Below are 15,135 nucleotides of genomic sequence, written 5' to 3'. Positions count from 1 at the left end.
CTTTGTCCTTGTTGTGTGCATCTGGTCGTGGTTCACGGTATGGGCACCTGGCACTGGCTGCTGATCACTGCAAGCCCCTATTGCCTTATGCCTGCTGCACTGTGTCTCTTTGGCTTTATTTATTTCTTCCCCTTTTTCCTTTCTTTTTTTCACCTCGTTGAGGCTGGCAGGGTGGGACCCACCTCAATTCACGGGCTTTTGATCGGCCCGGAGATTGCCCACGCTGCAGGGCTTCAAGCCCCGCATTCGCACTGTGTGTCTTGAGCGGGCCGGGTCTCGGGGGCTGTTCACTACACGTTGTGGAGCTCTTCCGCACCGACTTAAGGGCATGTCACCACGCGGCCCGGGGCAGAACAACTTGCGGTCCCTTGTTGCAGACGTGGCGCACCGCAGCAGGAAGTGCGATTGAGGTGGCTGTTCTGGCGGGGCGTTTCAGTGACGTGGATCTTCCGGCAGCTGTTTTTAGCCGTAGCAGCCTGCCAGATTAACCCTGCAGCCAATCGGGGGAACACGTAGGTCCGTACTCCCCTCGTCGCCAGTGTAGCGCGCGGGGCCTGGTTTATCTTGTGGCCTAGTGCAGCGCGCTAGGGAGACGCACACGCACATCAGTATTAGTCTCGGCCGAAAGTCACATGCGACCTGGGCCCATTTATTTATACCTTTGGACCGAGCCCGGGCACGAGGGGTGCTGCGGGGATACATTGTTGTGGAGCAGCCGATGGCTCTCTACACGTTCAGTGGAGCTCACTCAGGAGCTGGCAGCTTGCCGGGGCTGCAAAACACACCCCTCGCAAGCTCTTTAAGTATGCAAGCAGGAGAGATCGGAGCTGAGCCTATGAATGTAATTTTCACATTCAAATTATAAATGGCCACAAATAAAAATACTAGATCAATTATTATTAAATGTCCTACTCATAGAAATGACGTACGAATCTGTGGTAGATGTATTTGTGAAGTTATGCATACCTCGAGTTGTAATGACCTGCTAGTAATGACCTACTTATAATTTAATTAAGCATGCCATATTATTGAAGGTCACATCAGGATGGCAAGTTTAAATTAAAGAAACCTTTTTGTCTTTGGCATCAAAGTGAATTTTTGCTACTTGGATGTGGTCATGCCGGGGAAACGGATTGTATTTACACCACTGACTCACCCATATTCATCATGAGAAAAAGAGAAGTTAGTGTGTGTGTAGTTCCGCAATCACATATTTTCTGAGGGGCGCACTGGTGCTAGGAAGAAGCATTCTACCGTCTATGGAAAGATGGATATCGATAAACATTTGCCCATAAGGCGTAATTAGTAAACCCTTTATTTATTTCCACAATGCATGCTTTAAATATCATTTTGATATTAATTCGATTATTTATTTCTATATGGTTGAAAATGCATTTTCTTTATCTGCAGTTACGCTAGGAATAAGGGTGCCTTTCCTTTTTTACTAAGTACCTTTAACCTAATTCAAGATATATGCAATTTCTCTTTGCTCCAAACGTGCAGCTAGCTTGCCTTTAGACCATGCCTACAGCCATTTATTAATGTATATTATCAGTTTACATGCTGCATTTGTATGACTTACAGTTGTATAAAAGTTTGTTTTCACATTATTGCATTCCTATTGAATTCCTCATGAAAGATAACTGCCACTTATTTTGGCGAATTTTGCAAGAGAAAATTCTTTAGTTTAATTTTGAATGGTAAATAGTTTTTCGACTTTAACGGAGGTTGGGACAGTGTTGTGTGTTTACCCTGACTGATTTCTGTCAATTAGAACTATAGACCCTAGACATAGAGTTGGCCGTAATTATGATACATTTAGAAACAAATGATAATTTGAGTAGTAATACACAGCTGAAGTCTCTCTTTTGGCAGTGGTTGATATGTGCGTTGATCGCTGTGTTACTTTACTGTTTTTGTAAAATAGAAACCCGGAGTGATTGACTGGATGTATGATATGTGGCTAATTCCAAACAATAGTGATTTTCAAAGATGTTCTGTTGGCTGACAGGACAACCCACTCAAAACTTGAAACACATTTGTGGAGCTAGGAGGTCCATATATATGGCTTCCAGAACTCATTTTTATTTCCATTAACAGGGCAGTTCTGGCATGTTACCGACCTCCATTTGGACCCTTCTTATCACCTGGCTAATGATCACACCAAAGTATGTGCCTCATCCAAAGGGAAAAACGCATCCAGCCCTGGTATTTTTGGGGATTACATGTGTGACTCCCCATACCAGCTCATACTATCTGCCTTCAAGTATATGAAGGATTCCAGACAGCCGGCTTCATTTATGATATGGACTGGGTGAGTAATCTTGTGTGTCTTAATACTACATGTAAGCATTGTTTGCTTGTGTACGAAATTACGGCCGTTGTATACGTATGTGTCCAGTCCCAGTTCTCTTGTCGTATCTGGGCTGGTAAGTTATTGCCTTTCCACTTGTTATAGGTTCGATCCATTTGGAATTTGCTTTTTAATCAAGGGCTACTCAAAAAACTGTTCTGGTGTACCTAGTACCTCTAAGATCGCAGAGGCTATTAAAGGCTTTGTATTTATAGATGTACGCCGAAGTTACTTTAATTAAAGTTTGGTATGATTAAATATGGGGGTTTCCAGCAGTTTTATTTGCTTTAATACTTTTTAATATTTTCTTTTACTTTCTCGCCATTAAATTAATTAAGGATTTAATTTGTCATGAATGTTCTGGGAGATTCTCAGATGAGGCAAGTAAGATATACTTCTTGGGTTAAGGTTGGTAGTTAATGTAATAGTGAATTCCCAGTCAATTACAGAAATATGCATGTTATTTACATCCTTTACTTGCCCAAACCGTGTGGAGAAACTCATGTTTTAAAACTCGTATTTAATGCTGATAATGCAAAACAAAGGGCCGGATTTAGAGTTTTGCGCACGAATAGTCTGTCATAAAATTGACAGGCATTCCATCCACCTTATTACAAGTGCCATAGGATATATTGCACTTGTAATAAGGCGGAAGGGAAATAGGTCACATTTGTGACCATGTAAACCATCTGCTACTTTCTAAATCAGGCCGATAGTCTTTAATCTAGATGCTGCTTCATGGTTTGCTGGATTATGGATGAAGTATAGTAACCACAACATGGTTTAACCAATTTACTGCCTGTTATTCTTGCTGCCAATTGACTACCAACCCTCCCAACAAACATGCCTCTTAATCTTGTACCTGCAAGTAACTTAATATAGATTGAGCCCGAAATTATGTGAATGAAATTCTATTGCATTCCAGTTCTGTACAACTGTACCATGCTGAATCTCTTAACACACAGAAATCATCTTTTTTAATGAGCTATCATTCTCACCGCAGACCAGCAAAACAATTCGAAATGCATTCTTCCAAATTTGTGTGCTCTGATAAATATTTTAACTATGGCTGATGCCTTGGAGCATAGTTTAGTTCCTTGCGCTCTTTGTCAACAGAATTAACGAATGCAACATGATCTACAATATATGTCCAACCAAATCTATTAGGACTGCTCACCACGCCTTCTATAGGTACAGTACAAATGTTTCTCCCATATCATGGAAGTAAAAACCCAAGAGCTGACCTCCCAAAAATATAGTTCTCAAGCCAATTTATACTGACGATCTGGGCAGATCATTCATGTTCGGGGCTCATTGATATAAAATTCCACCTAGCTGGCACCTTGCCTTAAAACGAATTTCAGAAGATTCAGCACTTGCTTGAAAACATCTCTTCTACCAACTATTTGTAATGTCAAGCTAAATTGTCTCAGATAATGTTAAACTCTCTCTCTCTCTCTCTCTCACTCTCTCTCACTCTCTTTCTCTCTCTCTATGCCTACACCGATATCTTCCCAATTACCCTGCCTCCCCTCTTCTGCTCTCTCTCATCCATTCTCTCTTTAACTCTTCTTGTGAGCAGCACGTAGACCTAAACTGTAGTGGGTCAGACCAGACCCAGATATTTGAGACTCATATGAGCGAAAAGTGGCAATGTAGATGGCTGATTGTTCTTTTTATTAAATTTCTCTATCAACAAAAGTTCTGTATGATTTTTATTACCATAATACCTAGTCTTTCATTTAATGGCTACATGCAAGCTTAATAAATGACTGAATCCTTGATTAGGACGAGCAACGTGGACCTGGTAATCTGGGATACTGAGAACTCAAATACAGTGGCACAGATAGTTGTCAATAGCGTACATCCTTGAATTTAAATGGCACCAGCATGATTAGGGGCTACTAATGGGCTCATAAATATCTGTTTTTCTTTTCAGGGATAGTCCACCGCATGTTCCAGTGCAAGAACTCTCTACATCGATAGTTATTGAAGTCGTAGCCAACATGACTGCAACAATTCGTGAGCACTTCCCCGATCTCCAGGTTTTTCCTGCATTGGGCAACCATGACTACTGGCCACAGGTACTTTAATTTCACTTGCCAATATTTTAAGATTTCCTAGTAATGTAGACTGATTTAAAGAGGATCTGCACTACTTCCAAAACAAGTAAATATGTTATAGGTAGCAAGGGAAACATTGAAATAAAGCAGTGCACTATTTCCACAGGGTGCGTTGTAATTGGACAGACACACCTTACCAGTTGGCAAGGTAAGGGTGGGACTTTCCATCTGTGTGCATTGACAAATACCTTCTCCTGCATGTTTCCATTAATGCAATAACTTAGAAATCAGGATGTTTTAAGAAGTTTTTTCTTTTTCATGACTTGACTGATAACAAAATGTTAAGCCAAACACAATGTTTTTTAGCTGGTAGCAAAGAAGTGAACACTCACGAGAACCTTTGCTACTGTTTTGTGATTCCTTACATCCCTTCTTCTCTTACTCTTCCCCAGTGATGGAGAGCTCACTATGGGAAAGTATAGAGAAAAGTAAAAAAGTTTGAAAAAATATATATTTTATTGTTCAATATTTATGTAAATTAATGTAATAAACTCATTTTATATGTAGAACAAAATTAAAAAATCACTAAGCACTATATACTATATTTTGAATTACATATTTAATTACTTTGAATATATTAAATGGAATAAAAATAATTTTTCTGATTTCCATTTAAAACAATTCCCACCTAAAGCAAAAAAAGTATCTATTCGTAATAATTAAAAGTGATATAAAGAATGTATTAAAAGTAATTTAATTGTATTTTATTAAAAATAATGTTACATCAGATTTTAAATTAAAAAAATATATAATATTTTAAAATATAGTTTTAAATAGTTTTCTAACCTTAAATTAAATTTAGATATATTTTTTAATAAATTAATTTGATTTAACATTATTTCCTATGTGTATTTTGTTTAAGTCCCTACATCCACCGATTTCTATGGTAGGGTATTGCAGTACCCTACCAATGAACCTGTGTGATCCTTGACTTACTCTAACGCTTAGCTGGAGAACATTTACTACTGTTTCTGGTCTTTTTTGGCTGCAGTAACTTTAGAAGTGCCTTTTGAGAATAGCAATGTTTAGTGTACTGTTTAGAGAGTGGGCGCACATCCCTTCCTATGCTGCTTTTTAACCCTCCTGTAACTTCTTTTACTTCTCCCTAAACCGCACCTATTATGTAATAAGTATGCCACATTTTTCAACCACTCCCTCTAGTCCCTAAAACATTTATTAATAAGTAGTATATTTACATGTGTGAGGAACTCCTCCATGGAAAAGGTAGGAGAGGAGGAGGTGGAGATTTACTCTTGTAGGTATGTGAATAGCATTTTGTAGTTCTCTAGTAGTACTGGTGTAGTACTTCCAAAAAATACTACAAAATAGAGCTTGTGAATAGGCCCTGGTGCAGGTACGTTCCTTTACCTATTACTCACCAACCTCATGGAATTAGAATGTCCCATACCTATCAAATTAGATTAATCAGAGGACTTTATCATCCGATGTTATGGTCAGAAATGTTTTAAACTTAATGCTGCCAGACTAAAACAAAACAAAAAGAACACACGAAAGGGTTCCGCATTCCACACTAGCCCTAGCTATTAACTCAATATTAACAACATTTGAAGCTAGTTTAAAGGTAAACTATACATTTCACAAATAAAATGAAGCAATCCAATCTGATCTTGACAAGGTACCTCAGCCTAAAATGTTAAAGATTTTCACAGTCATAGTGATGAAAGACGTACCCAAGGACTGGAATAGAGACTGTTAATTTCTCGCCGGAGTCTTGAGCATTCAAGGGCATCTTACAAATGAAAGATCTATTTGGTTATGACAACTGCCCTTTCTACTGTAGTTCAAACCTACAACCTTTCAGCGCTAGACTTCTATACATTTCTATAGTTAAAAGTAAAATTATCCAAAATTCTTAGGCCTACTTATCCCTACCCCCAAGCTGCTTAGTCTGTTGGCTTAGGTCTGGTCACATTGCCTCCAAAAACTACAGGACATTCTCTAGCCCACCCCACTCCTTCACAACAATCCCATCTTGCCAGTAGATGAGCTAAACAATTTGATTCTGATACAATAGCACATATTTCATAAGAAAGTTAGCAAAACATCAATTAACTAGCCATGAGAAACAAAATTTCTCTTGCTATTTTCCAAGCAAAATACTTTGTTATGAATCTTCTACACTGGACAACAGCTAAGCTACATAAATTAAAGATTCCTGATGATTACAAATATTGCATCATTGTCGACTTCTCAGATTCTAATGGGACAATGCCCAATCCTTATTGACAGCAGTGTTCCATGCTCCGATAGTTCTAGACTACACCACTGTAATATTAGGCCTGTGGGAATCTAAAGATATGATTAATCTATGCAGTACTGATATTGTTCTTATGGATCTGGTACTAACGATTGCTGTAACGGTCGTTTTATCAGAATGGAAGTTGTTTAACCACATTTCCTATCACATATATTGGGCGTGGGTCTCATTCCTAAGAAGTGCTCACAGCTCACATTCAAATAAATCTAGCTTTCCACAGATTTCTTCTGTAATGAGTTGTTTTCGGACACATTTGCTGCTCTCGAGGGATACTGATGCCCATATAGACTATGCCTTTAATTAGCTCCTACGTTCTGTATGGGGTATTGCTGAGCAGTCCCCACTCACCTTATTCCTCCTCCTTTCCCCCACTCCCCTTTTCTATATGTATTAGTTGTTTCACACAGTTGGTTGCTGCACCTTGTGTACATCGTACTATATGAAGCTACCCTTGTACATGAATTACCCATTTTCCTCATTCAACTGTGCATAGATCTTATAAAGGAATTTATCAAAGGTACAGAATTATTATTCTCTATTTGTATAGGACATTTTTAAAATATATTTTTAGACTACTAGGTTGACTATCAATGACATGCTTCTATGCACTAATACCAATTATCTACCCTTATGTGACTTTGTTGCTCGTGAATGACTTTTATCATCTGTGATATATTAGGTTGGGGTATGACATGCTAGGTTTGTACTCTTATAATGATCTATAGGTTGTATCAAAATGGATTCTATTATACTGTATTGGGTATTTTGTATGTCACAAAGTCTGTGCATGCTTCAACTATCTTATAATCATTTGAATGACAATACAAAAGTTTGAAACATAAAAAAAAAGATTTTCACAGTCATAGTAATCCTTGGGTTTCTTTTTGATTTTTATAAACTGGAAAGAAGATGGAGGTCTGCCAAATCTACTACAGTTTATGCTGCCTTTACTTCAACTAGGAAAGACTACAACAACAATAGTATTGCCAAAGCCACCTTTCTAAAGGAGAATAAGGCAAGCCAAAACAATCTAGCCTATTTTAAAAATCCACACCAAACCACAAACTGTATCCAACCATGTTCAGTGGTTGCATGTATTCAATGATCTCTTTAGGAATGACCATAAACAAAACAATTACCTTAAAACTCCGTAGAACATAAGTTCATTGAGTTCCCTTGGTCTATGGAGGAAAAGAATCCTGAGAATACAAATTTAATTTCAATAAAGAATAGTTAATTGAGCTCTACATAAATGGCTTTTCTCCAAAGCACTTCTCTATGGTAAAATCTTTAGGTGTGATATACTCCTTCATTGAGCACCCATGTTGATAATTCCCAAAAAAGCTTGAGACATACTTTAATACGTAATAAAAACCTCCAAATCCATTTGTTAATCCTAAAGATTTCAGCTCATTGGTGCAATTCCTAGCAATTTCTCAAGTTGACCCGAAAAATGCTGCTCTAATTTGACCTAACAAACCTGCTTTGGAACCCCCCTAGAATGATAGTTGACCAAATGAACCATTTGCTAAAAGAGCTCCACTGTACTCCTCATCAAGCCAGGATTACTTTAATACTGGTTTGCATCATTTTGAAGGTGCTCAATTTGCGGCATCCTGTATATCTCAATGTTCATTTGAAAATCTCAGTTGGAAAGAATATTCTTAGAAATCAAAACAACTTTAGATCGGAATTGAGGAAATGTATTTCCACCATGCTGCATCACAAGAATAGCATTTCAAGCAACAACCTCTGTCCAGTGACATCTAGATGATCGTTTTCAGTTTAGTAAACTAATGAAAACACTCCTGCTCAGAACATTTTAAGTAATCATGCACAGCAAATAGTATTTAGTTTCCCTCTGTGAATGATTTCTCTCCTTTGCTGCTTTCAGGAGACAATTATTCTAACTATTCTCTGTAATCTTTCAGTCTAATTTCTTTTCTACCCTGGCACCCTTTCCACTTCCCTGGTTACCTACAATTTCCATTTCTAAGATGTTTCACAATGTATCTGCAAAGAGATATTCGGTTCTCTGTGGATAGTATGTAAAGCACATAAATACCCATATTGATTAGAGCTGTTAGTTGTTTGCATGTTCATTGCTCTTGTCTTGGCTGCCTTATTTCCCTTTAAAACCCCTGTATTATCCTCGACCATCTGTAATGTCTTCTCTTGCATGCTACTCTTTCACAGCAGTGTTCACAGCAGTACTAGTGTTAAATGTGGGATTCTATAAAGATGACAAGTGCAAATCAGACAAACCTTATTAATCAGTCAAGGTTAGTCTACCAAATATCTACAGTCTGAATGTTTTTTATTCCCCTTTGTCAGGGTGAGCTTAACACAATTTTCTTAGAGTCGTCAGAAATGTTTGTAGCTGATCATATAATGTGTGTTTAGTCCTTAGGTATTTTCCACTGGATCAGAAAATTTCAATGGCACTGTCACAACTTGCTCCCTGCGTTCCCGTGTCCACCACCAGGGGGCTGAATTGTGTGATTCTCCAGTGTCATAATAAGCTACTGGGCCCTCCCCTTCATGCATATTCTAACTTCCAGCCATTTGGACACTACCGGGGAATTGCCATCCATTCCCAATCCATGCCAGGTTTTGTGAAAGCCAGCCTGCTCATGCTTGAAGCCAGCCTGCTCATGTTTCACACTTCATTTCCCAAAATTCCCTGCTCACTGCTTCGTCTCCACCACTGCAGGCCAAGGATGGGTTTAGGAATTCAGCTCACCTGTGGCTGGCTGCTTCTAGCCTGCTCACACCTGATGCATGTAATTTCTGTGAGCTCTTTTAAGCCCCAGCTCCCTTCAGTCCAGGGTTGGTCATTGTAGCTGTATTATTCCGGTGAGACTGATCCTTGTTTCCTTAGCTGTTTGATATTCCTTGATTCCTGAGCTATAGGTAATCCTTGTTTCCTGAGCTATAGCTATTTATTGTACATGAATTAGCACTGCCTGCAGTGCTACCTTGTTTCCTGAGTTCCTGAGCTATATTCTTTGTTCCTGTTCCTGGGCTTCAGCTATTTCTTGTTCCTGATTTGCACTGCTTGCAGTGCTCTCTTGACTCCTTGTTTCCTGAGCTGTAGCTATTCCCTGTTTCCTTGAACTAGCAGTGCCTGGAGTGCTACCTTGACTCCTGCAGCTTTAGTAATTCCCTGTTCCTGAAAAAGCACTGCCTTCAGTGCTACCTTGACTCCCGAGTCTTAGCTCAATTCTTGTTCCTGTCCCCGGACTGCTTTCTATGCTACTTTGTTTTCTTGATTCCTTAACCTGCACGGTTCTAGTATACCCATGTAGCCTCCCCTTCTGTATATCCCTTTCCAGTCCCTTCCATTCTTCCCATTTCCTTGATTCCAGTTCTAGTTTGCTGTCTTTCTATTCTGCTGTCTTGCTTCTGTTACCTTGTATGTTTGGTACCTGCTTTCTGCCAAGTGTGCCCTGTGATTTCCTTCCTTTCCTGTTAAGCACTCTTCCTTGCTAGCTCCTTGTCTATTGTGCTTGTGTTTAGTTCTACCCCTTTGCTGTTACTGCCTTGCGTGTTCCTGTTAGATCGCCAGGATCCATGGGCACAGCTGACTACCTAGGTGGTGTTTGTTGTTCACTGTGAGTATTGTCTTTGAGTTACAGTTATAACATCACCATGGGTATAAGCTCCACAGACCCTGCCTTAGCATACATATCCTATATGTGGGTATTTTCAGTCAGTATCTAAAACGGCAATTGTGGGTGAGGAACTTACTGAGCTTCAGTCTTACCGTGTAGAGCTCCTGAGTGCTTTACCCCACCTTTCTTTTATTGTTAATGTTATACTATATATATGTCTGGCATGTCCGTCCTGGGTGTAGTTAGTCTGAATGCTAAATTGCCTTGTGAGTGCCCTTCCTCTCTGAGTCTTAGCCATCTTGTTCACTGTACAGGCTTACCCTTGGGATCCTTTTTTCTCCTCTGCCTCCCTGTGTGATTCTGGGCAGCGCTGTACTACTCTTTCTGTGCACGGTACGCTTTCTACCCAATCCCCAGTCCTTGCTCAGGCATCTGGCTGTGTTCCTGACATAATACCAGACAGTCCCTGGCAGGAATTGGTTATCTGCAAATAGATTGTTGGTGTTTGGATTTCACGTAATTGTGGTAACAAATGTGCATGTGCAGAAATGCATGATATGCTGTTCCGCCAGACAAAGCTTAGAACAACATTGCCAAGAACTGTTTTCGTGTAGGGTCAAAATACAGTTAAAAACGTTAGTTGTGTTTTTGAATCAATATATCTTCTTACTACCTCACCAATACCTTGTCCTGTTTGTGCCTTGGATGGTATCTCAGGCCAGTTTCTTGGATGGGCACTCATAGTGGGCTTTCAGAGACTGAATGCCATCATGCTCCTTAAGGAAAATGGCTGTTGTTGGAAATAAGGGTTTCTCTCCGAAAAAGGATAATAACCTGCCTTGAATCATATTGTTGATATTTTCCAAATAAAACATTTGTGAAGAGAGTGAGCCAATTGGCAGATAACTAGATACTCTTGTGTGCCGATGTGTTGCCTATTTTGCCATCACTCGAGGGCGGGGTGAACTGCTTGGGTGACTCACAGATAATGCTGGTTATACTGAGTTGTCGTCTTCCTTGTCCCACTCCTTACATTAAAGGTCCCATTACAAGGTCCCCATTACCTCCTCCATTAACTCTGCTCCCAGAGTTAAAGATACACAAGCATCAGTAACTCTATGGGAGAGGGGTGAGGCGAACAGGGACTAGAAGAGGGACCCTGAGGTTCCCCTGATAAATTAAGAATTATTGAGAGAATCAGTCCAGTTCTGATGTCCCAATTCCCCTGGTAACTCCACATTTTTCTTACGGACCAGGAAATTCTAGATGCTGATGTGCTTTGTTGCCTCATAGTTTGTGGTCCTGGCTCACCCACTAAATCTTAGTATTATCCAAATCAGGATTAAGTTAATTTGTTATCTTTAAGAGGGTTAGTCAAGTTCAGGAAATAATCAAATATACTACTACTTTAAACATACTAAAATATTTAGCTCTCATTTGACATGAGGAGAAATACATAACGTTTGTCATAGAATCATCAATTGTAATCCCAAAGTGATATCGCAAATATAGAAACGCGCGACTGAGGGAGAGAGCGAACAAGTGTGGTTGCGCTCGGGTAATGGCCAAAATTAAATAATGCACATATTATTGAGTCACCTATTCAACAAATAGTTTAAATGTATCTTGCAGATGTGTAATGCTTATGATTTACAAAGCTCTTGACAAAGTATGAAAAACACTGCAACATCAGCATTGCTAAATATATTATACAAAACAAAATACTTTGCTGCATCGGCAAGCAAAATTGTGTCCAATGTCTAGAGACCTAGAGACTGTTGCCTCAGGAGGCAGATTCAGCATCAGTGTTTTAAACATGTAATTATGCCTTGGCAACAAGGGTTTGCATGTGTTTTTTGTTTTCCATTTTGTTTACATTTGGAAATATTGTTCTGCGGCACAGTTATCCCAGATCTGGCAGAGGGTGATATGGTCGCAGAATTCACAAGACAGAACCTGACCAGGGTTTTAACGGTGATGTCTCGCAAATGACTGACCTTCAGCCATAAGTCCAATACATCTTTTGTATTGAATAATATGATTTATGTTTTTTCAACTGAATTTCTGCCTAGTGAAGTAAGGCGAAATAAATAAGATGGAAACGCTGTCTATACCAATATAGCAGTGAATTGCTACAACAAATGGGTTTTTAGGACTTTATCATTTAGAAATGAGTTGGGAAAGTCCCTGTTATGAGAGGGAGCTAACAACTTAAGAGTTTAGACACCCTCAAATGGTACTTGCTCCCTGAACAAGGAGACTGGGTTGGTTGCTTGGGGGTGGGTAATGGAGGCTGCTATTTTGTATAGCTGAAGCATAATGTTCCAATACTGACTATTGGAAATCTGATAAAGTTGCTATAAGACACAACATGCTGCACTTGGTGCTTCTTAATTCCCAGCGTTATGGTTTTGCTAGAGCTGTGCATGGCAAATATCTCTTAAGAACTGTGGCTTGCTCAAAAAAACCCACACATTTCAAGTTCAAGGATACTGTTGTGTGTCATCTGCATATGAAGGACTTTCAAGGTAAAGAATCTTGATTATCTGAAAGAGCGTAATTACATAAATATTGGAATTCAGCCAATTCCAACCAGTGATAGGAGATTCTGATATTAATTCCAACTCAATTCTCTGCCCAAAGTTTTGAGTCATTTCTCTGCCAGCCTAATTAGATCAGAGACGTTTTAAGGTCTGGCCAAAGTGTGCTTTGGCCTAGGGCCCTAGCCTTTCAGAGGGCCCCCTGATAGAGTCAGCTCTGTTCTGCAGAACGTCTTGTCCTTGTGACCTTTAATAATTCTGAAACAGATGGTTCTAAATACTGTTTACATTTAATTTATTTTTTATGTGGGTGTTGTGTGAGAATCTATTACAAACATTTAGCAGAGAAATGTTGTGTTTATGTTTGATGCAGCATCCATACAAAAGTTTCTTATAGCTAAAAACTGGATCTCATATATGAGAAATAAGAGGGTATTACAGAGATTATTCGCATCAATTTTACACATCACAATCCTTGAATATTAGATGTAAACACATTTAACATTTGAATGAGTGTGGCTTTGCACAGTCAGTGACCTGGCCAAAAAGTGCATGAAAGAGCTGAAATTAGATCATAAATTCAAAGCTATTCCGAGCAGGGGCCCCAAAAAACATTTGGTCTAAGGACCCCAAAATTCTTAAGATGTACCTGAATTAGATCACTAGTAGTGTGGTCTTGATAAAGAGAATAATGAACTCTTATAACCTCTTATCGGTCTTGTTTTAAAAAAAGATGCCACACTGAGGGCCCCATTTAGATCTAGGCGGATGGGTTACTCACTCACAATGGTGACGGATATCCCATCCACTGAAATATAAATCCCATAGGATGTAAAGGGATTTATATTTCGGTGGACGGGATATCCATCATCGTTGTGACAGAGTAACCCATCCGCCTAGATCTAAATCAGGCCATGAGTTCTGCAGAAAGGGACTTCAAACCATGCAATTAAAGCCATGATACAGACTAAGTCTGTTACTCTTTATAAACCATTTCAGTTGGGAGGGGAAATTCTTATCGAAAGTGTTGTAAACTCCAAAATGTATTTGAAATGAGACGTTATGAGACACAGTGGATTACACACAGGCTCCATAATTTGCAGATGTCAGCAAATAGTCTCTGAGACTGCTGGGTTATTCCAGGTTCAATTAAATAAAATCAACAAACCGAAGCATTATCTGCTTGTGAAAAACTCCTGCCCAATCTTGCAATTGACTGAAATGGCGTTAATTACATTTCTTTTCTAAATGTGGTTGATTACATTTCAAATGTTGTTAGGGTTTCTCTCTTGAGAAGGTTATATTAGCACGAACCCTTCTCAAAATTCAAGTCAGTTTTTAAATTTTTTTTTTTTAAAGACCTTTATTGTACAATTCCAGTATGACACAGCGTAAGCCCTACAACCTCTCGGGCCGGCCGCAACAGCAATAGAGTTCAGGCATCGTCAATAGGATAACACAGCCGCGTGGCTGACAACCCAGGGGTCCGGCGGCGAATAGAAACCAGGTGTACCATAGTTCAAGCATTTCAGGTATACGATATGGCTTAGGTCTGTGATTTTTACATTAACCAAATAACAAAACTTTCCGTGAAATTTAAAAGCACGTGCAGTACAAACAATCCTTCGAAGGTGAGAAAACAAACGTTCACACTTGCAGTATGCGTACATCGGCAGTGCGGCCACCAACCCGCCTCCCACATTATAATGTCTGTCCAATCGAGGGGCGGAGAACAGCACGTTAGGAGACATAACCATCAACATATAAAGACCAGGCCCAACCCTCAATCTGAAAGGCACTCGTCTGAGTCAACTCGCGGTGGCTCACATATATCCCCCCTGAATTTGTTCCATGCCCCCCAGATTTGCCCCCATTTTGCCGGGCATCCCCGATGGACAAATACCGCCTTCTCGGCCACCATGGCTTCATCCATGTCCCTGCACCAGTCTCTCAGCGTGAGCAGCACGTTGGAACCCCACAGTTTGGCGATATTGCGTTTTGCCACCATCATACCCAGCACAGCCCAGTCTTGCTGACGATGGGTTAGGTCCTCCGCCTCCCAAATGTTTAACAGACAGCGACGTGGGTTGGGCAGCAGGGAAATAGTCGTGGTTTGGGAAATGGTGCGCATAACCGCTGCCCAGTACGTGGCCACACAGCTACAGTCCCAGATTGTGTGGTAAAATGTCCCCCTCTCCCCGCATCCACGGAGGCAAAATTCGTGAGA

At 39.9% G+C, this 15,135-nt stretch overlaps 1 protein-coding gene across 1 annotated transcript in view; it reads left to right on the top strand.

Annotated features, from left to right (window-relative positions):
- SMPDL3A (sphingomyelin phosphodiesterase acid like 3A) overlaps positions 1 to 15,135 on the top strand; it is a 328,355-nt gene that overhangs the window by 167,072 nt on the left and 146,148 nt on the right. Inside the window, exons 2-3 of the mRNA XM_078648459.1 lie at positions 2,101 to 2,314; positions 4,293 to 4,437. Of these exons, the coding sequence (XP_078504585.1) occupies positions 2,101 to 2,314; positions 4,293 to 4,437 (359 nt within the window). The remainder of the gene's footprint in view (positions 1 to 2,100; positions 2,315 to 4,292; positions 4,438 to 15,135) is intronic.

This window comes from Lissotriton helveticus, chromosome 6 (genome assembly GCF_964261635.1).
Source record: "Lissotriton helveticus chromosome 6, aLisHel1.1, whole genome shotgun sequence".
NCBI lineage: Eukaryota > Metazoa > Chordata > Amphibia > Caudata > Salamandridae > Lissotriton > Lissotriton helveticus.
Note: the sequence above shows the minus strand (reverse complement) of the source record. Positions and strands in the feature narration are given on the sequence as shown.